General features: G+C 48.9%; 1 protein-coding gene, 1 non-coding gene and 1 pseudogene across 6 annotated transcripts; 2 read left to right on the top strand and 1 right to left on the bottom strand.

Moving 5' to 3' along the window:
* On the bottom strand, positions 1 to 107 carry LOC125410396 (U6 spliceosomal RNA). Its single transcript, XR_007235041.3, has one exon. It is a non-coding gene; the product is annotated as a U6 spliceosomal RNA (small nuclear RNA).
* A 2,658-nt stretch (positions 108 to 2,765) lies between these two features.
* Positions 2,766 to 3,405, top strand: LOC148121713 (S-formylglutathione hydrolase pseudogene; annotated as a pseudogene).
* Positions 3,406 to 7,968: 4,563 nt separating this feature from the next.
* Sftpb (surfactant protein B) lies at positions 7,969 to 22,228 on the top strand. Of its 5 annotated transcripts, none has more exons than XM_087907147.1 (11): positions 7,969 to 8,129; positions 8,423 to 8,550; positions 9,656 to 9,727; positions 10,168 to 10,293; positions 10,870 to 11,034; positions 11,182 to 11,268; positions 13,485 to 13,668; positions 14,196 to 14,356; positions 16,057 to 16,137; positions 16,583 to 16,660; positions 21,177 to 22,228. In XM_087907147.1, exons 1-10 carry the CDS (start codon positions 8,033 to 8,035, stop codon positions 16,643 to 16,645), a joined length of 1,164 nt encoding a protein of 387 aa, XP_087763273.1. In that variant the 5' UTR covers positions 7,969 to 8,032; the 3' UTR covers positions 16,646 to 16,660; positions 21,177 to 22,228. The 5 variants fall into 5 exon arrangements, with proteins under 5 accessions (XP_087763273.1, XP_087763272.1, XP_087763275.1 ...); XM_087907146.1 differs by lacking the exon at positions 21,177 to 22,228 and adding an exon at positions 20,699 to 21,096; XM_087907149.1 differs by lacking the exon at positions 21,177 to 22,228 and adding an exon at positions 18,171 to 18,742 and having other exon boundaries at positions 13,554 to 13,668.
* Positions 22,229 to 24,804: the final 2,576 nt, after the last annotated feature.

Raw genomic sequence — 24,804 nt, 5'->3', positions numbered from 1 at the left:
TTAAAACAGGAATATTTTATGAATTTGTGTGTCATTCCTACATAGAGGCCATGCTAACCTTCTCTGTATCGTTCCAATTTTAGCATGTGTGCTGCCAAAGCAAACACTCAAAATACATTTTCTAAGGTCCCCATATAAAATCCTTTACCTCACCATTTCTGAGTTTGAACTAATCCACAAATTTATTGAAAATAAGGCTAAATCAGGAGCTGGCTAGTACCAAGACAAACAAGGAACTGAGACAGTTTACAATAGAGGCAAACATGGGTGGCCATGGCTAGGGGCACAGATTCAGGTTATTCAAATATTGTGCTTCAATGTGAAAAACAGGGGCCAGAGTCCATGGTCTCTCTGAAACCACTGCATACACCAAAAGCCTATGGCCTTCCTCCATAAAACTGTGACTGTGTGTGACCCAGGTGACCTCCGGCAAGGAAAGTTGGAGATTTTACAGAGCTAGCCTAGGACTATAGGTGAGGTCAGTTCTTTCTGCATCGAAGTCAAGAGGCCTTGGCAATCAATATGTCAATCAACAGCACAATTTAGAGTTTGGCAAGGTTGTCTAGCAAGTTTTTGGAGTTTGTATGAAAAGAGACTAGGATTTATTGTCTAACAACAGAAGAGGGTTGGCTTACACGTGTACAGTCAAGAGGTCTTAGCCTGCCTGGCTCAGGGTCCAGATTTGACATTCGTACATGGCTTCAGCTATGCTGAAAGAGAACAGGATTAACTGAAGCACCCCGTGTTGCCTCCCACACAATTTGTTAGAGTTAATGGTTTGCGAACAGCCTTTTTCGGTCCCCCTAATTAGATAGTAAATCATGGGGTTCAGCAGGTCCTCCTCTATTATTTCCTGGGCAGGTGACCTGATATGATCAGCAGGGCCCCATCTCAGGCACCACAATGGCGCCTGGCCAGGCTGTCAGTGGGTTAGAGCAGGAATCTCATCAGCGTATGAGGATACTGATATCAGATAGAGACTTCCTCATACACACAATGGGTCATTAGGGTGGCAGATAAGCCTAACCACAGCGAGCCCTGTGGAGAAACTCTGGCTTAAAGAAAAGAGGAGGGACAAGCCCTAGTTTCCTCATTTGGATTGTATCTGGGATGTGTATCTGAAGAATGCCAAGGTTCTCATAAGCTACAAAGGGCAAGAAAATCTCTCTCTCTCTCTCTCTGTCACACACACACACACACACACACACACACACACACACACACACAGCTCATGCTGGCCTTGAACTCACTGTGTACCCAAGAATGTCTTTGAATTAGAATAATTTTGAATTCCTCACCTTCTTGCCCTTGCCTCCCAGGTGCTAGGATTCCAGGTGTGTGCGCCATGCCCTATTTTTACAGTGCTAGCGATCAACCCTGTTAAACAAGCACTCTTCCAATTGAGCTACATCCCCAGCCCAGGAAGAATATTTTCTGAGGCACAAGGGGTTTTGGGCTGTGCCTGAACTTCTTATATAAGAAATTCCCAAGTGTTGTTCCCACACAACCATCAGATGGTAAGATCTTACTGCCAAGCACACTTTGGTTGCAGGACATAAAGAAATTGAGCTGAATCTGAAATTTCCTCTCTGCTGGATAGCTTTCATAATGCCAAAAAGTACTTAACAGGCTTCTGAAGGAGAAATATCATCAGTGGATTTACCCAGCGGTAGATCCTGCACGCTACAAAGCTAACCTGCCAGGCAAGATGTGTCAACTGGAGAAATAGTGGCATGACTGTTAGGGGCTGAACAACTGACTCCCGAGGACGGCTCTGTAGGTGGGAACTCGTGCCTAGTTCTGTAAGCCTGGCCCCAAACCCAGAGTTAGGGAAGTCATAGGCCCTTGGGGGACCTACTAATGTGGTTTCACTAAATGAACATGCTGTCAAACTGCCTTCTAAATATTTGTTTAAACCTTTAGATTAGCGCTACTCCCAATGTTGGTCTGAGAAGCTTCTTTTTCCAGTGGGAACCAGTCAATACAGAGACCCCTAACTGGTCCAAATGCTGAGAATAGCGACTGTTGGGCACGGGACGTCTGTCTCAAGCCTCACAAGGCCCAGGAAGTATAAAGGAGTAGGGAGCAGAAGCATGGCAGAGGCAGAGGACGAGGAGGCGTGCCAGGAGGGGTTGTCTTCGGGACATGCTGTGGCTGCAGCACACACGGGTTGCACCCGCATTACCTGCACAAGACCGAGCCAGTCGATAATCCCAGCGTGGATGGTGGCAAGGCCCAGGAGGCCCCACCTCTAGCTGAGGAGCTGTCTGCATTTGATGGCTGCTGGGGAGAGGGAGCTATTTTTCGTGAGAGATGTGGTCCCCGGTAAGGTGCCCGTGAGTGTGCAGACAGTACTAATGAAATTAATGGGAGGAGGAGAAGCAGAAGAGAAAGAGGAGAAAGAGGCCAAAGACTGGAGGAGCTGGTGTTGAGGGTGTCCAAAGGAAATGGAGTTGGAATAGCTGTAATAAGGATGCATCACACATTATCAAAGCGTTTTTTAAAAAGAAATGTGTGCAGGCACAGTGGCTCACGCCTCTAATCCCAGCACTCAGGAGGTAGAAGTGGGTTTGAGGCTAGCTGGTCTACACAGGTGGGTCTCTGTGGGTTTGAGGCCAGCCTGGTCTACACAGTCAAATTCAGACCACCCAGGACTATACAATGAAACTCTGTCTTAAAGAAAGAAAGGAAGAAAAAAAAAAAACCAAACCGAAACAGCAACAACAAAAACCAAGTAGCAACTGGACAGGAGAAGGACCTTGAAACAGATGTCCTGCAACAGGTGCTTCAGAAGGCTCCAGAAAATTCTCAAACATGACAGTGTTGAGCTGTAGTGTAAGATGAGATCTGCTGTCTGCCCACCACCACAGGCAGAGGGCGGAAAGTGTCTTGCACTCCACTGTTCTCAGGCAGCTGCCTCGGAACACAGCCTTGCCGTCGGTGCTCTGGGTACCAACCCCCATGGCTCCAATGTTAGAGGAGAAGATGACAGCTGGGACCTCCACACTGGTGCGGGGTTTTACAGCAATGCCACCGAAGACCCCTGGAAAACAAACTGCAGGATGTTCTCTTATGTAACAGAGGAGCGGCCACAACTCGCAGGTGCCAACTTCCCAGTGGACTGGCAGAGGAGGTCTATTTTGGTCACTCTATGCAAGGCCACAAAAAATCCTGGAAAATACATATCTGTGTCAGCATTTGCTCCAGTTGGCCACCCAGGGTTGTGTCACTGCGGCAAAAGCATGCGATGTGACCTGTCTCGTGTCCTATTTGGGTTCCCAGTTTGAGATAGTAGTTGATCAAGGGAAAGAAGACAAGGTTCTTTCAGATGAGCAGTTAAACCCTGGTAGCTTCACAGCTGCCCGCACAAGAAGGAAATCCCTACTGTTTTTAGGCTATAAGTGAGAAAGGCTTCATCACAGCCTTCATCACTAACCATATCAGGCATACAAGGGAGCATTGTAAGGATTATAAACATTGAAATAAACAGCATTGCTAAGTGTAGAAAAAGACAAGTGGGCCACAGAGGTTACCACACTCGCAATGCTGGAGGGCAGAGACAGGCAGATCCCTGGAGCTTTCAGATTAGTCATCCTAGCCTAGCCAATGAGACACTATAGGGGGGTAGGGGAGTGATTTAAAAAATCAGACAGCCTCCAGACTCTGTACACATGAATATGGGGGCATGTACCCCCAACAAGAACACTCAACAAACTAGGAATGTAAGGATAGAGGGTAAAGTCTCACGTAATACAGATCATCTGAAAAATAAACAGAAAAGGCTCCTTGTTTAATGGACTCCCAGCCCGTTTCTGAGAGGTGGATTGAGGGAGTAGCAGAGCAACAGGAAGAAGGGAGGGGAGTGGGAGGAGAGGAGGGAGGGGAGGCTGTGATCAGGATGTAAAATAAATAAATTAAAAAAAAACAAAAACATGGTGTACACACAGAGAAATATTCTTCAGCCTTCCAAAGGAGGGAAACCCTAATGCGTGCTCCTCAATAAACGAACACAAGACCATTAGGCTAAGCGAAGCAAAGTCGTATGAAAAAGCCGACCTCCCACTTACATTTCGTCTCTAGTCAGTACTCAGAGTTGTCAAGTTCAAAGACACGGGACTGGGAGTGTAGCTCGGCTGGTCAAGTGCTCATCTCGCATGCACAAAGCCTTGTGTTCAATCTCCAGTACCACATGAACCAGGCACAGTGACACAGGCCTGTCCTACCAGCAAGAGGATCAGTGTTCAAAGTCATCTTCAGCTACATATCAAGTTTGAGGATAGCCTAGGCTACATGAGCACTTACTATAAAATGTGTGTGTGTGTGTGTGTGTGTGTGTGTGTGTGTGTTGTAGAAACAGAACCAGCAGAGCAATTCCCAGCACCAGAAAAACAAAAACAAACCTCCCTAAAAATTCACAGAAGCAGAAAGATCGATGGTTATCAGATGCTGGGAGAAGGAACAAAAAGGAGTTTAATGGGTACAGAGTGTCAGCTCTGCAAGATGACAATGTCCTGGGGATCTATTTCACAATGTGAATATTTTATACTCAGAATCAGACCTGGCCACATAAAAGCAATCACAATGACACATTTTATGTCCATGGGGTTTGTGGTGCAGGGATTATGCTGCACAAGCACAGGCTCCACCGCAGAGACGTCTCTCCACTTTATTTCCCACCAGGGGGGAAATGGTGTTCTCTGAGAAGGAAGGTTTAGCTCAACTTGTGACCCAGCTGTGCAAATGTTGTTCCCCAAGACACATCAAACATCCCATGCAGAAAAGTGCTTTATCTGTGCTTCTCATTTCATATAAGCAACGTAATACACTTAAGAGACATGTGAGGGGCTGCAGAAACGGCTCAGTGGTTAAGAGGGCTTGCTGCGAAATCATGAGGACCAGAGTTCAGATCTCAGCGTAAATATAACCAAGCTAGGGGTCTTGTGAACCCCTGAAACTCCTACTCTGAGGCAGGCAGAGACAGAAGGATCACTGGAGCTTTCTGGCTGCCAGCCTGGCCAAGAAAATATGGACTCCACATTCAAGGAGAGATCCTACCTCAAAGGAAGAAACAGTAATCGGGGAAGAAGCTTAACTCTCTCTTCTGGCCACTGAAACAAGCATACAGGTGCATACACTGTGTGTACACTTAAACACACACACGCACACACAATAAAGATAAAAAACCTTTTTCAAAAGATACAATTTAGGGTTTGGAGAGATGGGTCAGTGTTTCCAGTTTGTTGGCACAGGTGGCGAAGGCTCTGAGGAGAGTTCAGCTGAGGATCTAACAGTCCAGCTTTCCACAGCCCAGAACTCTAGGCAGCCAGTCATCGCTGTTGAACGTTTGACACGTTTACCTTATTCTGGGACCTTCGATCCACGTGCTCACAAAGGCCAAGTCCACACCAGGTCCAGACTCATCTGACACCAGTCACCATCACCACGCTGCTTACGTCTCATCCCAGTGACATCACAGATCTACACCTGAGAGGCCCTGGTGTCCAAGGCAGTGTCATGCCTATCCTGACCCTGAGCAACATGGACCATCAGAAGGTGTAGGCCCCAGTTTCTGCCCTTGCCTTCAAAGCCCTCAAGGACCACCTAGAGGCAGAAATAGACAAGAAACACAAAACGTAGCAGAAATGTCAGCTCTGGTGACGTTGTCTGTATTACTTGACAGATGTGGCATTAGTCTTTAGCCAAAGAATTCTCTGGAGCCATTATCAAGGTCCTGAGGACTGTCCAGTCGGGGGCGATAAGGGAGCAGTGTCTGACAGTCACGCCACACAAGACATCATAGGCGTCATCAGTGGCACAGTGGAATGCCTGGAGAAACACGAGCGAGGCAGGCATGGTGGACACACACCTGTAATCCCAGCACCACAAAAACCAGGTGTGGCAGTGCACACACCCATCAGTCACAGCGCCCAGAAAGTGGAGGCAGGAGCATCAGGCGTCCAAGCCTAGGCTCCAGGAGTCCTTGTCTAGTAACAAAAAGAGCAAAGCAGATCTCATCACTTTCTTAAGAAGGCCCGTTCCTCGCTTTCCCTGGGGTGAAGTGCCAACAGAGTGACAGGCTCCATGGCAGACACTACACCCGTCCTGGTCCCTAAAGCCTCACTCATTGTCTTCCATTCTTGCCAGCTGCTGCCAGGCAGACATTGGTGACCTAGGAGGCCTGTGATCCTCCAACCAAGCAGAGGGAGGAGTCTGGGAGCCTGGATGACTTCATGGACTGGAGCTTTGCTGCATAGTGACACAAGCAAAATGAAACATGTATGTGCAAAGAATCTTGAAGGCTCTGGTACAGTAGCGGGAGAGGAGCAGGGTCACCTGGAGGGGACTGCGCAAGTCCCACTGCCTCGCTCAGCCTTGGCCTGGCACGCTTCCGCTTTTCTCTCTCTCTCTCTCTCTCTCTCTCTCTCTCTCTCTCTCTCTCTCTCTCTCTCGCACACACACACACACACACACACACACACACACACACCCTTCCTTTCCCGCTTCAGGTCTCATGTAGTCCAGGTTGGCCTCAAGCTTACTATGTAGCCAGAGATGCCCTTGAACTTTTGATCCTCCTGCCTCCACTTCCCAAGTGCTAAGGTTACAGGTTCATGCCACCAGCCTCAGTTTTCTCGGTTCCAGGGATCAAACCCAAGGTCTTAAGCGTGCTAGGCGAGCATTCTACCAGCTGAGCTACCTCTCTAGTCTCTTGGTTGAATTTTGTAGTGTTTGATTGGTTTAGTGTTCAGGGTGGAACCTGAGACCGTGTGTGTGCTAAGCACCCTTTACCCCCCAGCTTTACCTTTAGCCCTTGGTTAATTTGTATAACACATTTACATTAGCTAAAGCTATTACAAGAACATGCTGGTTACTCTATCCTAAAGTTTTGTTTCTCGTTGTCTTAAATGGTAATCCTTAAAAGAATTTTTTTTGAGATTGAAATATCTTTATTTTATGTGTATGGCTGTTTTGCCTGTGTGCCTGTTTGTGTGCATCTGTGCACCATATGTGTGCAGTGCCTATAGAGAGTGCCATGATCTTTGGTCATACATTTTTACACAGCCTCGGTTAATCCTCATTGTGGCAGCTGTTCGGCACGGTGGCAAGGCCTTGAAGCCAACAGAAACTATATAAATCTGTGAGCCACTTCCAGTATGTCTCTTCACCATTGTGTGTCCAGCTACTTGATCTCATCACAGGACTAGCTCCCACCCTTCCCAGCCTGGGAGCACTGGAGCGCTTCCTAAGGAGCCTCATTAGAGACAGGCCTGGCAGGAATCGGATAAGGGGATTCTGATGGGTGGGGGTCAGCAGTATCCTACTGTCCACTCCTCTCGCTGGGGCCCAGTCTGGTGGGGACATAGCCTCAGAGGAACCCCATCTCATACCCAGGAAGGATGGTTAAAGGGCATAAAAATCTGCTTCTGGACAAAGCTATCTGAGAGCCACAGAGCACACAGAAATCCCCCCAGTCTCTGCTCCCTGCCTCAGCCTCACAGGGCACTTTGTTATCTTGTTTTGTCTAAATTTCTTCCCGTTAGCACCAACTAAGTCTAGAGAGTTAGTTAGAGAGTCTAGAGAATCAGAGAATTTTTAAAGTAAGGAGGGAGTGGGGGTTAGGCAGTCCCAGGAGGACCCTGGGTGTGCCCTTCCGGCACTTACCCTGTATCAAGAGGCTGGCAGGAAGCTCTCAAGAGCATTGCATAAGGATTGCAGATTGAGAAGCCTGAGGTGGGGCTGGAGAGTTCATTCTCACCCCACTCACAGCCCTGCCTCAACATCCCTTGCACAGAGAGTTGGGATTAAGCAAGACCTCCTTGGAGATGAGCAGAGAGACAGGCTGCAGAAACTGGGGAGGAGGGCAAAGGAAAGGAATAGGAACACCAGCCAGCACAGGGGAGGTGACAGACATGACCCTGCTGAGAAGGCTTGGGGTCAAACACCTGGAGGGTTCTCGAGACCCAGGCAAACACTGAGGTCAGCTTGCTCCCATGGAGTCCAGCCCCCAGGTCCTCTTCCCCACTATAAGAGCATGCCTCAAGTAGAGTGCCAAGCAGTAGCAACTATGGCCAAGTCACGTCTACTGCAGTGGCTGCTGCTGCTGCCCACACTCTGCAGCCCAGGTGCAGGTGAGTCTCCCAGCCTCCCTCACAGAGGCATCTCCATCACTTACTGAGTCAGTTCTGTGCCTAGGACAATCCCAGGCTGCACATATTCCTGAATTTAAAGACAAGTCAGCTGACCCAGAGAGGGCCTAGGGGCTTGTCCAAGGTCAGTTGGTGGATACTGAGGCAGGAGGACTCAGATGATCGACATAAATAATGGTCACCTATTTGAGTGAAACTGGGTTGGAGGTGGGGTGAAGGCAGAGTGCCAAGTGTATCCTGGATCCTGATGAAGGCTGTTCTGACCCCAACTATAGCTGTCGGGCCGGCCTCATCCCTGGACTGTGCACAGGGTCCTAAATTCTGGTGCCAAAACCTGGAGCAAGCAGTGCAGTGCAGAGCCCTGGGGCACTGCCTACAGGAAGTCTGGGGACATGTAGGAGCCGTGAGTAGAGCTAGGGTGCTCTGGGGATCTGGAAAGGAGGAACCAGGGTGGGTTCTAAATGGGCATAAGGGAAATGGAGTTCCCACAGAGGCTGGGGTGGTGTGAAGGATGGTATGGCATAGTGTGGCATAAAATGATGGGTAGAACTGAACAGAATGAAATAGATGTGATGACCTGAAACAGGGTGAATGGATGGGAGAGGCAGATAAAAAGTGGGAAAGAGAAGAGTGAGCTGGATGGATGGGGGGGTTAGATGGAATGAGCTGGGGGGGGAATAAAATGGATGGGAGGAATAGGATGGGATGGGATGTGGTGGATGGGATGTGGTGGATGGGATGGGATGGATGGGATGGGATGGGATGTGGTGGATGGGATGGGATGGGATGGATGGGATGGGATGGATGGGATGGGATGGGATGTGGTGGATGGGATGGGATGTGGTGGATGGGATGGGATGGGATAGATGGGATGGGGTGGGGTGGGATGGGGTGGGATGGAACGGGATGGGATGGGGGTGGGATGGGATGGATGAGATGGGGTGGGATGGAACGGGATGGGGTGGATGGGATGGGATGGGATGGGATGGGATGGGATGTGGTGGATGGGGTGGGGTGGATGGGATGGGATGGGATGGGATGGGATGGGATGGGATGGGATGTGGATGGGATGGGATGTGGATGGGATGGAATGGGATGGGATGTGGATGGGATGGGATGTGGTGGATGGGATGGGATGTGGTGGATGGGATGGGATGTGGTGGATGGGATGGGATGGGATGGGATGGGATGTGGTGGATGGGATGGGATGTGGTGGATGGGATGGGATGGGATGGGGTGGATGGGATGGAATGGGGTGGATGGGATGGGGTGGGATGGATGGGATGGGATGGAACAGGATGGGGTGGGATGGGACGCAACAGAGAAGATGGGATAAAATGAGATGGGCCAAATGGAATGGGATAGAATCTACACACAGGATGAGATTGGATGAGGGGTAGATACTTATGCCTTAGAGGGACCTGTCAGCCTGTGTCTGGGAAAGTCGTGCACCCTGGGGCTAGGAGCACACCTCAAATCTTTTGCTCCACTTGAGACCCTTTTTCCAGAATGACCTGTGCCAAGAGTGTGAGGATATTGTCCACCTCCTCATAAAGATGACCAAGGAAGACGTTTTCCAGGTAATGGGAACCAGACCCTGGATGAAGTTTAGGGAACAAGGGATGAGGGGCAGAGAGAGGAGAAGGAGCAAGCTCCCCAGAAGGGTGTTTCTGGTCTGAGGTGAGGCCTCCACGTAGATTCATCCACCCAAGGGTAGGTTCATAAAACTGAGCTTAAGGGGTGGAAAGATGGCTCCGTGGCTAAGAGCACCCACCCACATCAGACAGCTTACAACCGCTGTCACTCCAGAATGATCTGAAGCCTCCGGCCTTGGAGAGCCAAGCACTCATATATACTTGCCCACACATGCCCAGTGTGCTCCGGTGGAAGTCTTGCATGCACTCATACACACTTGCCCACACATACCCAGTGTGCTCCAATGGAGGTCTTGCATCAGGGGACTCTGGTCGGGGCAGACCTCACAAAGGCCAGGTTAACCCTCCCTTCTCTGCCTTCCCAGAACACAATCCGGAAGTTCCTGGAACAAGAATGCGATATCCTTCCCTTGAAGCTGCTCGTGCCCCGGTGTCGAAAAGTGCTTGATGTCTACCTGCCCCTGGTTATCGACTACTTCCAGAGCCAGATAGTGAGGACCCTGACCTGCCTGCCACACCTGCCACACAGCTCATGTGCCTAAGTGGTCACTTTCCTGTATAAGCGACCCCAACACACACACACACACACACACACACACACACACACAGAAATAGAGAGAGAACATTCAACCAGATGCATACACAGCACCCACACAGTCATATACATGAACACCCAGATACACACACACACACATACACACACACACACACACTTCCCACTACAGTTATAGGAAACTCAATTTCTTCATCCAGACACCCAGATCAGGTGTACCTGCTCAATAACATACTGCAAACATTCAGACATGCCCTCCATCCCCTCTCTCACACACCCACATTCTTATTTATTCTCACACAATATGCTCACCCGCATTCACACTTTCCCAGACACGGCCCTACATTATCCCATCTGTCTTTGCCCCTTCCCTGGAATCCTAAGATGGAGCCTTCCACCCAGCCTGCTCCCCAAAAATCCAGGCTCAAAGACTGTGGTCTTTGTCCCTGAACAGAGCCTGGGCAGTGAGGGGCGCTCTCCTGATCCTAACAGCCCTTACCTTTCCATGCCCTAGAACCCAAAGGCTATCTGCAATCATGTTGGCCTGTGCCCACTCGGACAGACTAAGCCAGAACAGGCGTCAGAGATGCAAGAGGCTATTCCAGATCCTCTGTTGAACAAGCTGGTCCTCCCTGCACTGCCAGGGGCCCTCTTGGCAAGGCCTGGGCCTCACACACAGGTAAGTCAACCCTCCCCACCTCACTCGCCAACAGCCACTTGTGGGAAATCCCGAAGGCTAAAGTGACCACTGAGATACATGAGCACCCAGAGGGGCAGGACTTGGAAAGCAGCAATCTTAACCCCACCTCACCCCTTCCTTCCTCAGGATCTCTCTGGGCAGCTCCCCATCCCTCTGCCCTTCTGCTGGCTTTGCAGGACTCTGATCAAGCGGGTCCAAACTGTGATTCCCAAGGTAAGGCCTCTGTGCCCAGAACCCCACTGAGCTCAGGAGGGTCCCCAATAGCTGCACCTTCCCTCACCTCAACACCTCACCAAGAAAGCTGTGAGGAGGTAGGTGAGGAGACACCCATGACTTGTCCCTACCCAAGGAACCTGAGGCTCAGGTATGGGAGAGTCTATCAGGGCCAGCCTTCTCTTCCAGAATTTCGCCCTCTGAAGGCTGAGAAGCCCTGATGGTCCCTATAGGAAAATTTCTCCAAAACTGAATGTCCACCAGTAATCTCCATCCCTCTGTGTTCCAAACCCATGGTGGCTTCTCCCAGTGGCTTCATCAGCCCTGGGCTGTCCTGCCCACAAATGGTCATGCCCTATAAACACTGCCCAAATGGAGTCCTACAGGTGATGTCACTCAAGACCTGCAGCAGGGCACAATTCCCGCCTTTCTGAATCCTGTGTTGTGGAAAGAAGGTGCAGATTGTAGACCCCGCGAGCTGAGGGGTCACACAGATGAAATCATGGGAATTAGCTGGGGGAGGTTCTGAAGAAGTAACAATTAAGCCAAGATTCAGGCGGAAGCAAGGTCCTGATGAGCCAAAGACATCCATCAAGAAGGAAGGAGCCCAAGGGGCTAGGAAGATGGCTCAGTGAGAAACGTCCTGGCTGAACCTGAGTTCAGATCCTCAGCATCCATAAAATGTCAGGATAGTAATGCACACTTGGAACTCTACACATCAGGGAGGCAGAAATGGGCAGCTCCCTGGAGCTTGCTGGCCAGTCAGCCTAGCCCAGTGGATGAGCTCCAGGGTTAGTGAGGAACCTTGTCTCAAAAAACAAGATAGAGGGGCTGGAGATATGGCTCAACAGTTAAGAGCATTTGCTGCTTTTCCAGAGGACTGAGCTGGGTTCCCAACACCCATGTCAGGTAACTCCTGCTCTGAGGAATCCAACGCCCTCTTCTGGCACCATGGGTACCTGCACATATGTACCATACATATACTCAGATACACACATAGACATAAATAAAAATAAATCTTTAAAAAACAATAAGGTGGGGATTGACTAAGGAAGACACTACATTGACCTCTGACCTCCACATGCCTGCACACACAAGTGTGCATATACAAGAACATACACATGCATAAACAAACAGATAGTCAAACCAGTCTGAGCATCACCGGCAGAAGACTGAATTAAAAGTCGAGAAAACCATGAAGAGACAAGGTGTAGACCAGTGGAAACAACGGCAGAAGAACTGAGAGGGAACAGTCAGCAAAGTGGGGGTGTGGTATGTTGTCAGGGAAGCCAAGAGACGAAGGGTGTTCAACTGATCAGAAAACTGCCAAACGGCCAGGCAGGATGAGAGCTGGGCAGGGCATGCAGGGCTGAAGTGTTCCAGAAAGGGGAACAGGCCCAGCGAGACTTCCTAAGGTCAGAAGCCATTTTAGCACCGTCTCCAGATAGCAGGGACCAGAGAGAGGATAAGGCCAGGGAGGCAGCCCAGGGTGGAGCCCAGGGTGGAGCCCAGGGTGGAGCCCAGGGTGGAGCCCAGGGTGGAGCCCGTGTCACCAGCGAACAGCTTGATCACTGACTACAATGACTGTTGACTTATATCACCATAACAGGAGGAGAGCCATGTGTGGGTTGATGATCCCAGGTGGGCACCTTAAGTGGCGTGCCCCATTTCGGAAGTACTGCACACTCCAGAGGTGTCCATACGCTGAGCCCTCTTCCTTTCGCAACCTCCTGGCACTGGGGCCAGCTTGTCACACATCTGTGACCTCTGCTGCCCTTCAGTTTAGAGATTGTCTGAAGTTGGCGAGAGGTGGGAGAAGTGTGGCCTTCCCAGGGGATCTTAAAGACCCTGTCATCTTTCTGGGCCAATGGAAGGAACTGTCTGTCTTCCTGATGGATGACCATGGGAAAGTAGGGTAGCCCTGGCTCAGGAAATGGGCTTGGAGTTCTAGCTTTAGGCCAGACTGTTAGAAGCCGTGGCCTTGCTGCCCCTTTCAAGTGGCTCTAAAGCGGTTGGAGTCAGATCTGGGTCTGGTGTCAACTGCTGACTCCCTCAAATACTCCAGGGGTGCCCCTGAGTCGCTGCTGTCTCGGATGCTCAATGGCCTGTGGACAGCATGCCTCTCCTTCCTAGAAGGGAGAAATGGGTGTGCCTGGGTTGCCCACTCATATGCCAGAGGAAGGTCCCATGCTGTCCTTTCTCCACCTCCACCCCAGGGTGTGCTGGCCGTGGCTGTGGCCCAGGTGTGCCACGTGGTACCCCTGGTGGTGGGTGGCATCTGCCAGTGCCTGGCTGAGCGCTATACAGTCCTCCTACTCGATGCACTGCTGGGCCGTGTGGTGCCCCAGCTAGTCTGCGGCCTTGTCCTCCGATGCGCCACTGAAAACGTCATTGACCCAGGTAAGCCTGCTCTCAGCTCCCCCACCACCCTCCTCCTTTGGTCTTCTTCCTGACTTGCAGCTACAGTGCACATGTAGAGAAGGAGGGTACATGGACAAGGTGGGGACAGGAACCAACACTGTTTTTTAACTATTTATGTATTTATTTGTATGGGTATGTGTGTTTTGCCAGCATCTACGTCTATATGCCCTGGGTGTGCCTGGTTCCCACAAGGCCATAAAGGAAGCTGAATCCTCTATAATTGGAATAACTGACAGTTGTGAGCCACCACGTGGGTTCTGGGAATTGAACCCAGGCCCTCTGGAAGAGCAGCCAGTGCTCTTAACCAATGAACCATCTCTCCAGCCCCAGAACCAACTCTTATGTATGACAGCTTTGGGAGAAGGATTGAAACAGTCTTACTACAGAGCACAGACTGGCCTCAAGCTTGGTGTGATCCTCCTGCCTCAGCCTCTCAAGTGCTGGCGTGGCAAGGTATGTGCCACCATGCCCAACCTGAAGTACAGTTTTGGCTATTTTCCCTTTAGCTCTCCCTGCTTTGGACTCTCTGGTGGAAGAGTGGCCACTACAAGACACCGAGTGCCAGCTCTGCAAGGCCGTGATCACCAGGGCTTGGAACACAAGTGAAGAGGCGATGCCACAGACAATGCGCCAGGCCTGTCTTCGCTTCTGGCTGGACAGGCAAAAGGTACAGGGTGGGCACACGAGTAGGACTTATGCGTGGTTGTGGCTGAACCAGAAGAGGCTTTGTAGCCGGGGACACTCAGGACTTGGACTGTATCCCAGCCAGGTAGACGGGATGTGGGTCAGACAGTGATGGGATTGTTCAACTGTAACTGGCTAAGAGATATCACTGGGCCCACGTGGAGCATCACCAGGCCTTCTTCATGGGCTAAGTTCAAAGTGCTATTAGTCCCAGTGGAAAAGGATCATGCTGTCCTTTCTTGGTTTCACCCCAGTGTGCTTGCCACCCTGTGTCTCTGGTGGGCCATATGCTACCCCCATGGTGGGTAGTATCTGACAGTGCCTAATAGGCACCAGAAAATGAGCAAAGCCAGGGCCAGCTGGAGCAGGAAAAGAACTCAGTCTTCTCCCAGGATCCTCCCTGTCCTGGCCTACTCACTCTGTAACTCAGCTGGGAGCAGTCCACCTGTATGTGAGGACTAGAAGCTCAGTGTGGTAGTGCTGGCCTGTAATCCTAGCATTTGGAAAGCTGATAAGGAGAATCAGGAGTTCAAAGTCAACCTCAGCTATATAAATAATGAGCTCAGGGTCAGCCTGGGCTACATGAGACTTTGTCTGGGAAAAGGAGATAGAAAGGGAAGAGAAAACTAGAATAGAAAGAGGAAAGGGGGAGGGGTCTGAGTGAGACAGCTCACTGTACTGCCTCCAAGCCTGACAACCTAAGTTTGACCCCTGAGATCCTTATGGTGAAAGAGGAGAATCAACTCCTGTAAGCTGTCCTTCCGAGTACACATGTGCCCACACACGAATAAATAAATAAAATACAATTTTAAGACATTTCAAAGCCAGGCGGTGATGGTGCATGCCTTTAGTCTAGCACTCAAGAAGCTGAAGCAGGCAGATCTGAGTTAGAAGCCAGCCTGGTCTACAGAGTGGGTTCCAGGAAAGCCAGGGCTGCCCAGAGAAACCTGCCTCAAAACACAAACCAAACAAAACGTCATTTTAAAAGAAGAACTGAGATTGATGGCTCTGTAACCTACAATAAGTTCCCTCACCAAAGTAGAAAAGTACTTCCTTTAAAAAGAGGGTCTCATGTAACCTAAGCCGACACTGAAGGATCTTCTGATCCTCCTGCCTCCACCTCGTTTGTACTGAGACTACAGGCGTGCACCACTATGCTCAGCTTCATGTGCCCCAGGCAGTTTAAACTGACGGCCTCATGCATGCTGGGCAAACATGAACTGATGTGAAGTTTGGCAAGCCCACTGGTCTCTTCCCAGGAGCCATTTCCTGGGCCCTGCCTTCCCCACAGAAACCTGTTGCCGCCAGTCAGGCTTAGGTGGGGTCTTTTTTTTTTCCCCATGTGTATGTGTTTTGCGTTTATACATGTATGGGCACCATGTGTGTGCAGTACCCAGAGAGACAGCAAGAGGTCAGCAGGTTCCCCGGAACTGGAGTTAAGGATGGTTATGAGCCCCTCTATCAGGTCCTCCAAAAAGGGGACAAGTGCCTCATCCACTGAACCATCTCTTCAGTCCTTAGGTAGAGTCTGAAAGGTCAGCCAGGCACTGACAGACGCATGCCCAGACAGAAGGAACAGAGTGGCCAGGGGAGGTAAAAAAAAAAAAAAAAGGCCAGGACTCCAGGACAGAGAAGTCCTGGCATAGACTGGGACCTACACATTGTGTATCTGTCTTCCCTCAGTGTGAGCAGTTTGTGGAACAACACAAACCCCAGCTGCTGGTCCTGGTGCCCAGGAGCCGGAATGCCCATACCACCTGCCAGGTATGCCCAACCCTTTGGCTGGTCCCAGGACTTCTCTCTGTTCCTGGAGCCCCACCCCCCATGGTTCAGGATCCTAGGAACCCCATCTCTTAAAGCCCGGCAGCCCAGGTGCAGCAGCCCACAGAACAGGTTTTGGTCTCAGAGCTGCATAAAGCCTATCACCATAAGGTGGAAGGGCAGCAAACAGATGGCGGGGTAGACAGCCGAGGACTGTGGTTGTGTTCAGTGGCCAGTGTGTGTCTGGTGGTGGGATTATAGTATAGGATTGGGGGGGGGTCCCACCTCCTTAAGTCCCAGAGGCCATGGCTTGGAGAGTGGCACCACAGGTCTTGAAGGTCGTATCCAGAGTATCTGCCAGGCAGCAGGTCTAAAGTGAGAGTTGTCTTTGTACCCTCTAAGAGTTAGAAGAGGAAAGTAGTTGAGGCCCCACTGCTATCTCTGGCAGGCTCTGGGAGTGTGTGAGGCCCCGGCCAGTCCTCTGCAATGCTTCCAAAGCCTGCACCTTTGAGAACTCAGCCTCCAGGTAAGTCCCAGACCCACTCCTGCCCTCCTGTGCACTGTGTCACCCTACCTCTCCCAGGCCCAGGTTCCAGCTTCTGAGGGTCTCCAGTGGTCCCATCAGGAAAGGGCTTTTTTTTACTTGGTTGTTTTGGGGTTTTGACCTATTGCCACTCCTTGCCCTCCTCACCCCATCCAGCCCTCCACAGTTTCTATCCAAGGCCTCCTCATATCTGGACTGCCTGACCTTAAGGATATCACATAATCAAGCTAAACCCAAGCTTTCTTAGACCTCAGGGGAAAAATCATGCTTCACTGTCTAAGCTGTCCACCATTCCCTCAGATGCCAAGAGTACCACGGTCACCTGACTCCATCCTCTCTGAGGCCAATAACTTTCCAGGTCACTGTTTTCTAAGCCAGGAGGAGCTCTAACACCAGAGTCTGGAAATGACCTGGGGAATGAAGGGCAACAGTGGTTTCTCAAGGGACCCTGACAGTGATCTGGGTCCGGGTCACAGTGAACTCCAGGTCAGCCCCTCACTGTGGTTTACCATCTGTGCACACGATTGTGAAACTCTGCCAGCATGCACACCCAGCTCACCTCTTCTACCGTGAGGAAGGACCCTGGCACTGACAGTCCCTGTGGGCAGGGGCACTCCCACTCAGGAAGTCTCTCAGGGAACAATCTAATGTGCCCTTCCCTATTAAGTCCATCTGGACATCTGGAGCGAGGGAGGCTCCCAAGCTGAGTCATCTTTCCCCCAGTTCCCAGGGTTCCAGGCCTTGCCTGCTGAAGCAAGAGTGAGGTGACCTGAATGCTGGTCCCAATCCTGCCATCAATAGGCTGTGGGCCCCCAGACACAATGCACAGCCCCTCTTGAGATATCATTAGTGTCTTAGGAGTCTATTGCTGTGTGAAGAGACACGATGTCCAGAGTTGTTGTTGTTTTTGTTTGTTTGTTTTTGTGGTCTTTCGAGACAGGGTTTTTCTGTAGCTTTGAAGCCTGTCCCGGAACTAGCTCTTGTAGACCAGGCTAGCCTCGAACTCACCGAGGCCTGCCTCTGCCTCCCGAGTGCTGGGATTAGAGGCATGCGCCAACACCACAGCAACTCTGATAGAGAAAAACATTTAATGGGGTGGCTTAGTTTCAGAGGTTTAGTCCATTATCATCATGGTACGACATGGGTGACGTAAAGGCAGACACGGTGCTAGAGCTGAGAGTCCTACATCTTGATCAGCAGCCAAGAGGAAGTGTGAGACACTGGGTGTGGCTTGAGCATATATGAGACCTCAAAGCCCACCTCCACAGTGACACACTTCCTCCAACAAAGCCACACCTCCGAATAATACTGCTCCCTTTGGGGGGGCCATTTTCTTTCAAACTGCCACCACTACTCAAGCTACAGTGACCCAGTGAAGGGGCTCGGGCTCTTCTGAGCAGCTGCCACCACAGCAGGCCCCACGCCCAGCAGCTCCTCCCCCTGCCCAGGAGCCTCCCCTCCTACCCTAAGCCCCCTGCTTCCTTCCTCACAGCACCCTGTGCCCTCAGCCCTGTGTCAGCCTGCGTGCCCCGCGCTAGCCACAGCCCTTCGGGGATGAGGCACAGCAGTCTTCTGGAAGCCTTCCGAGGGGCTTCAGGTCTTCATACCCAGCAGGGCCACACCCAGCTCCAACAGCTCCTACAAATCCCAGGGACGGAGAAGAAACGGCCATGGCCCCCAGAAGACAGCAAGGAGAAGCTGGGTCTGGCCTCATCAACCTCTTGCTAGGACTTCTATGAAATGCAAGCTTCAGAAGAATAAAAAATAGGAACCTGAAGTATTGTAAGGGTCGTGGGTGAGGCTCAGTACAGGGTACTTTCCTAGCATGCAGAAACCTGGGCTGAATTCCCAGCACTAAAACAAAACAAAACAAACAACAAAAAAAAAGTTTGAAGCCGGTGTCTCTCAGGCACAATCTCAGCACTTGGGAGACTACAGTCTGTGATACAGAGCTTTCTTTTTTTAAGTGAACCAAGGCATAAACAGTCCAAAAGACAGACATAGGCATATGAAATTCTCAGCTTGTGCTTTTTCAAAAAAGAGAATAAAAAACATAACCAGGAAGGGCTGGTGAGATGCTTTGGCAAGTATAAGTTGACTGCCCCAGGTTGATGATCCAAGTCTGAACCCCACGATCCACATGGGAGAAGGAGAGAACCAACTTCTAGTTGTCCTTTGGCCTCTACGTGGGCCCCCCAACATATAAATACAAACATGCATGCACATTAAATTTAAAAATTTGGCCAGTGACATGGTTCAGCAGGTAGAGATATTTGCTGCCCAAGCCTAATGATCCTTGGAACCCAAGATGGAAGGAGAGTTGACTCCCAAAAGTTATCCCTTGACCTCCAGACTTATACCATGGTACATATGTGTCCCATCCCACCCCTGCATTATAAACATACACATAATAATGACAATTTTCTCTTAAGTCAGGAAATCCCTGACCTGGGTGAGGGTGAGCACTGCATGCGCTGGCCATTATGGTCCATATTTGAGGGGCTCTCTGCTAGGGCTTCTTCTAGAAAGGGCTTCTGGAGCTGAAGGTATAGCTTAGTGGTGGAGCACTGACTTAGCACGCTCTAGACCCCAGGTTTTATCCCAGCACTGAAAACAAAAGGATATGGAAAGAGGGCTAGATTCTCCTGTCTTTTTGTAAGTTTACAGTCCTGAGGGTGATTCCATGTCTGCCACGACTATCTAAGATCAGTGAGGACTGTGCATACAAGGACCAGTTCCCATGCTGACGCTATGCCTGAGTCACAGCTAATAAAATCCTGTTCCCTTGTGCAAAGTAAGAAAACAGTGTCTTTAAAGGGGCGGCAGGAGTCACAGCCTCAGCCTGATGTCAGCAGGGCCTGGGCGCACCTCTCTCTCGGCCCTCCAGAGTAGGCTCCCCATCTGCTGCTCCCATCCCTGCTCCAGGCTGGCTCCCTCTTGCTGCCTCCTCTCTCCCCAGAAGCTACTTCTGAAGGTGAGCTGAAGGTGCCAAAACATCAAAATAAGCAATAAGAGGCCGGGGAGTTCAGCAGCGTAGAGAACTTTTTTTTCCCTTTCAGGGAGCGTGGGTTTGATTCCCAGCACCCACATGGCAGCTCACCACCATCTGCAACTCTAGTTTCAGAGGATCCAATGCCCTCTTCTGACCTCCAAGGGCACCAGACAAGTGCCTGATACACAAGCACACATGCAGGCCAAACATTCATACACATAAAACAGATAAATCTAAAAAATTGCAATCTTCAGTATTAAAAATCTAAATGCCAGATGTGCCCATCCATGTGTTTGTGTATATACATACGCATACATATATATGTAATATATATGTGTGGCCAGGCGGTGGTGGTGCATGCCTTTAATCCCAGCACTCGGGAGGCAGAGGCAGGTGGATCTCTGAGTTCAAGACCAGCCTGGTCTACAAGAGCTAGTTCCAGGACAGGTTCCAAAGCTAAACCCTGTCTTGAAAAACCAAAAATGTGTGTGTGTGTGTGTGTGTGTGTGTGTGTGTGTGTATCATCCTCATCAACTTAGACCATGAAACCCAATATATGGACAACTTCAACAGAACCGCCATATATGGGCTGCCCATGCATGCTTCAGCACTGCCAGGGCATAAATTTCATTCATTTTCATATGTGTGTGTGCGTGTGTATGTATTAGGTATGTATAAACTTTTGTCATGTTTCTAACTATAAAAAACCTACATTTGTTAAAGAAAATCTAGAAACTACAAACAAAAAACAGACCCATGACATTCGATCTTACCAACCCCTTTGGGTGCCCTTGGGGGCACTGTGACCACATGCATATTCCAGCAGTCCACTTAGTTCTTCCTCCGCTCCAGATCCCCGGGCTCCACCCCATCACCCAAGCACCAGGGCAAGCTTTCTGCTCACCCCCGCTCTGAGACAGCAGATGAGATGCAAATCCTTGGCCTCTAAACTTAAACTTTACAATAGGTATTTCATAAATGTACAGCAGATTGTTGTCTTAAAAGTCAGTTTTCATTACTACACTCAGGCAACGGAAGGAAATGGGGATATTTTACCTTAAAAAGCAGCGAATGTAACTGGGTTGGGAAAATGAGCCAAAGCATGAGGATGAAAACCTGAAGGGAGATCTGAGCTATTTTTGCCTGGCTGCTTTCACTCCTGGCTGGCGAATGCATCAACTCTGTTTCTGCTGCGATTGCCACCTCTATCCTTCACTGAACAGAACTTTTTTGGCTTTGTGGACTTCAGACCAGCAACTCTCCAGGATCGTCCGGCTTCCAAGGCCAGACTGGGACTACCAGGCACCCAGTTTCACGGACTGGGCAGCTACTAGATGCTCAGCTCAGTCTCTGCAGTCTTCAGTCATTGTTGGACTGCCTAATCCATACTTACTGTGTGAATCAATCTAATGAATCTGTATATATATGTATTGTGTATATAATTTTATATATATATATATATATATATATATATATATATATATATTCCCTAATATAATTTCCTAGGGAAAGAAGTCCCAGGAGGAATCAGCTCCCAAAAGGAAGGGACTCACTCTCTACAACCAGGGAATCCTGCCTCCATCACAGCCTCAAGGAAGGAAAGGAGGAACTCAGAGGCTTAGGCAGGATTACAAGTTCAAGGCCTTGCCTAGGCTATTTAGCAAGTATAAGGCAAGCTTGCGGCAACTTAATGAGACCTTATTTCAAAAATAAAAAAGCAGCAAGGCTGTAGCTTAGTAGTTAAAGCATTCCATGTAGGATGCCCTAGGCTCAATCTCCAACACTGCGAAAATAATAAACATAAAAGAGCACTGTGAGGGCCTCAGGATGGATAATGGCTGTGTTAGTCGCCTTTCAGTTAACTTGACACAGCTAGGGTCACCTTGAAAGGACTCTCAATTGAAGAATTGCCTCCATCAGATTGGCCTATAAGCAAGATTATTATAAGCATAATCTTCTTGATTATGAAGGACCTGGCTCACTGTGGGTGATACGTTATAGGAGGTGTGGGTCTGCTTTTGGTCCTGGCTGCCTGCTAGCTCATACCCAAAATAATCACACAGAAATTGTATTAATTAAATCACTGCCTGGCTCATTAGCTCTAGCCTCTTATTGGCTAACTCTCACATTTTGATTAACCCATTTCTATTAAATTTCTATTAAATCTGTGTATCACCACGTGAATGTGGCTTACTGGCAAGATTCTAACCAACGTCCGTCTCAGGAAGGAGATTCATGGCATCTGCCACACTGTCCTTCTTCCCAGCATTCAATTCGGTCTACTTGACCTATCTAAGTTCTGCCCTATCAAAAGGCCAAGGCAGTTTCTTTATTAAACCGATGAAAGCAACACATAGACAGAAGGACCTCCTACACCAGTGGTGCTACTCTTTAGCAGGGAACCTTGGGTTGTACAAGAGAACAGGCTGAGCAAGCCACAGGGAGCAAGCCAGTAGGCAGCATTCCTCCATGGCCTCTTGCTTTAGTCTTTTCCTTGACTTCCCTTAATGAACTATGATCAGATGTGTAAGCCAAATAAATAAAGCCTTCCTTTCCAAGCTGCTTTTGGTCACTGTCTTTGTTACAGCAATAGAAAGAAAACTAGGTCGGTAGGTAAAAGCATGTGCTGCCATGGAAACCACACAGTGTAAGGAGGATTCACACCCATAAATTGTCCTCGACCTCCACACGCATCTGCTATGCCTTCAATCCTTTGGAATTACACAAAAAGAGGGAATGGGAACAGCAGAGAGAACCCTGTTGTGATGTGTTGCAAGAGCAGTCACAGCCCATGCCCATCATGGGTCAGAATTTACTTGGCAATGCCAGCACCGAAAAGTAGCCACCAGTCCAGACAAGTGGTACCTCTGAAAAGTCTCTGGGACCAGAGAAAGACGAGAAGGAGAGGAGGAGCAGGAGCGGGAGAAGAACTCTGCTCAAGACAAGACAAAGTATAAGCTACTTCCAGGAAAAGGGAAGATTAAATAGTCAGTCACTATGAACGGCTAAATAAAAAGAAACTGAGTCAAATATAGCCTTTAGTCCAAGCATTCCAGAGACAGGCAGATCTGAGAGTTCAAGGCCAGCCTAGTCTACACAGTGAGTTCCAAGACAGCCATGGCTACAAAGAAAGACCATGAGTAACTTCCAGATGAAAATAATAAGGTTTGGAGGTTCACTGAGCCAAAACTCATTCACTGAGAAATACAATTTCATCTATGGTCCCATGATAAATGACTAATTTTTTTTAATTGATATTTGAGCTCTACATTTTTCTCTGCTCCCCTCCCTGCCCCTCCCCCCTTCAACCCTCCCACAAGGTCCCCATGCTCCCAATTTACTCAGATCTTGTCTTTTTATACTTTCTACTTCCCATGTAGATTAGATCTATGTAAGTCTCTGTGTCCACATTGTTGTCTAAGTTCTCTGGGATTTGTAGTTTATAGGCTGTCTTTCTTTATGTTTAAAAACCACTTGAGTGAGTACAAGTGATAATTGTCTTTCTGAGTCTGGGTTACCTCACTCAAAATAATGTACTCTAGTTCCATCCATTTTCTTGCTAAATTCAAGCTGTTATTTTTTTCTTCTGTGTAGCATTCCATTGTATAAATGTACCACACTTTTCTTATCCATTCTTCAATTTAGGTTGTTCCAGGTTCTGGCTATGACAAACAAAGCTGCTATGAACATAGTTGAGCACATGTCCTTGTGGCACGATTGAGCATCCTTTGGATATATACCCAAAAGTGGTATTATTGGATCTTGAGGAAGGTTGTTTTCTAATTTTCTGAGAAATCGAAACACTGACATCCAAAGGAGTTGTACCAGCTGGCATTTCCACCAGCAATGCAGAAGTGTTCCCTTTTCCCCACAACCTCTCCAGCATAAGTTGTCTTCAGTGTTTTTGATCTTGGCCATTCTTACAGGTGTAAGATGGAATCTCAGAGTTGTTTTTGATTTGCATTTCTCTGATGACTAAGGATGTTGAACATTTCCTTAAGTGTCTTTCAGCCATTTTAGATTCCTCTGTTTAGAGTTCTCTGTTTACGTCTGAACTCCATTTTTTTATTGGATTATGTGTTCTTTTGGTGTCCAATTTGAGTTCTTTGTATATTTTGGAGATCAGATCTCTGTCTGATGTGGGGTTAGTGAAGATCTTTTTCCATTCTGTAGGCTGTCGTTTTGTCTTGTTGACCGTGTCCTTTGCTTTACAGAAGCTTTTCAGTTTCAGGAGGTCCCATTTATTGTTTCTCTCAGTTTCTGTGCTGCTGGGGTTATATTTAGGAAGTGGTTCCCTGTGCCAATGCGTTCAAGTGTACTTCCCACTTTCTCTTCTGTAAGGTTCAGTGTGGCTGGCTTTATGTTGAGGTCTTTGATCCATCTGGACTTGAGTTTTGTGCATGGTGATAGATATGGGTCTATTTTCATTTTTCTACATGTTGATATCCAGTTATGCCAGCACCACTTGTTAAATATGCTTTGTTTTTTCCATTTGATATTTTTTGCTTCTTTATCAAATATCAGGTGTTTGAAGATGTGTGGATTGATATCCACGTCTTCTATTCGTTTCCATTGGTCCTCCTGTCTGTTCTTATGCCAGTACCAAATGACTAAATTTTAAACAGACAACACAAGCCATTTTAAAAATTGTTTTAATTATTTTCTATTGGTATTTTTTCTATGGGTATGTCAGTGAACATGTATGTCTGGTCCCCACAAAGACCAGAAGACGTCATCAGAGCCTTTGGTTGTGAAGTTATTGCTGGTTGTGAGCTACCATACAGGTGATAGGATTTGAACCCAGGTGCTCTGAAGAACAGCCAGTGCTCTTAACTGCTGAGCCATCTCTCCAGCCCCAACACAAGGCATTTCATTTCATACTATTCAAACCTTTTATGTGCATATATGCAAAATTATACAGCAGATTTACTGGGGAGGAGGATGAATATGACTCGGACCCAGGTTGTTTTGCAGTGTGCATTGCTTCCTTCCACCTTGCCAGGACTGGGTGTGTGCCTCAGTGGCAGGCAGAGCATTTGCCTAACATAAGACGGGGTTCATTTCCCCAGCACCAAAAGCCCCAAACAACCCAGCAACTTGGCATTTTTGTTTGGTTTGGTTTTTGAAGTAGGTT

Source organism: Myodes glareolus, chromosome 6 (genome assembly GCF_982192425.1).
Source record: "Myodes glareolus chromosome 6, mMyoGla1.1, whole genome shotgun sequence".
NCBI lineage: Eukaryota > Metazoa > Chordata > Mammalia > Rodentia > Cricetidae > Myodes > Myodes glareolus.
Note: the sequence above shows the minus strand (reverse complement) of the source record. Positions and strands in the feature narration are given on the sequence as shown.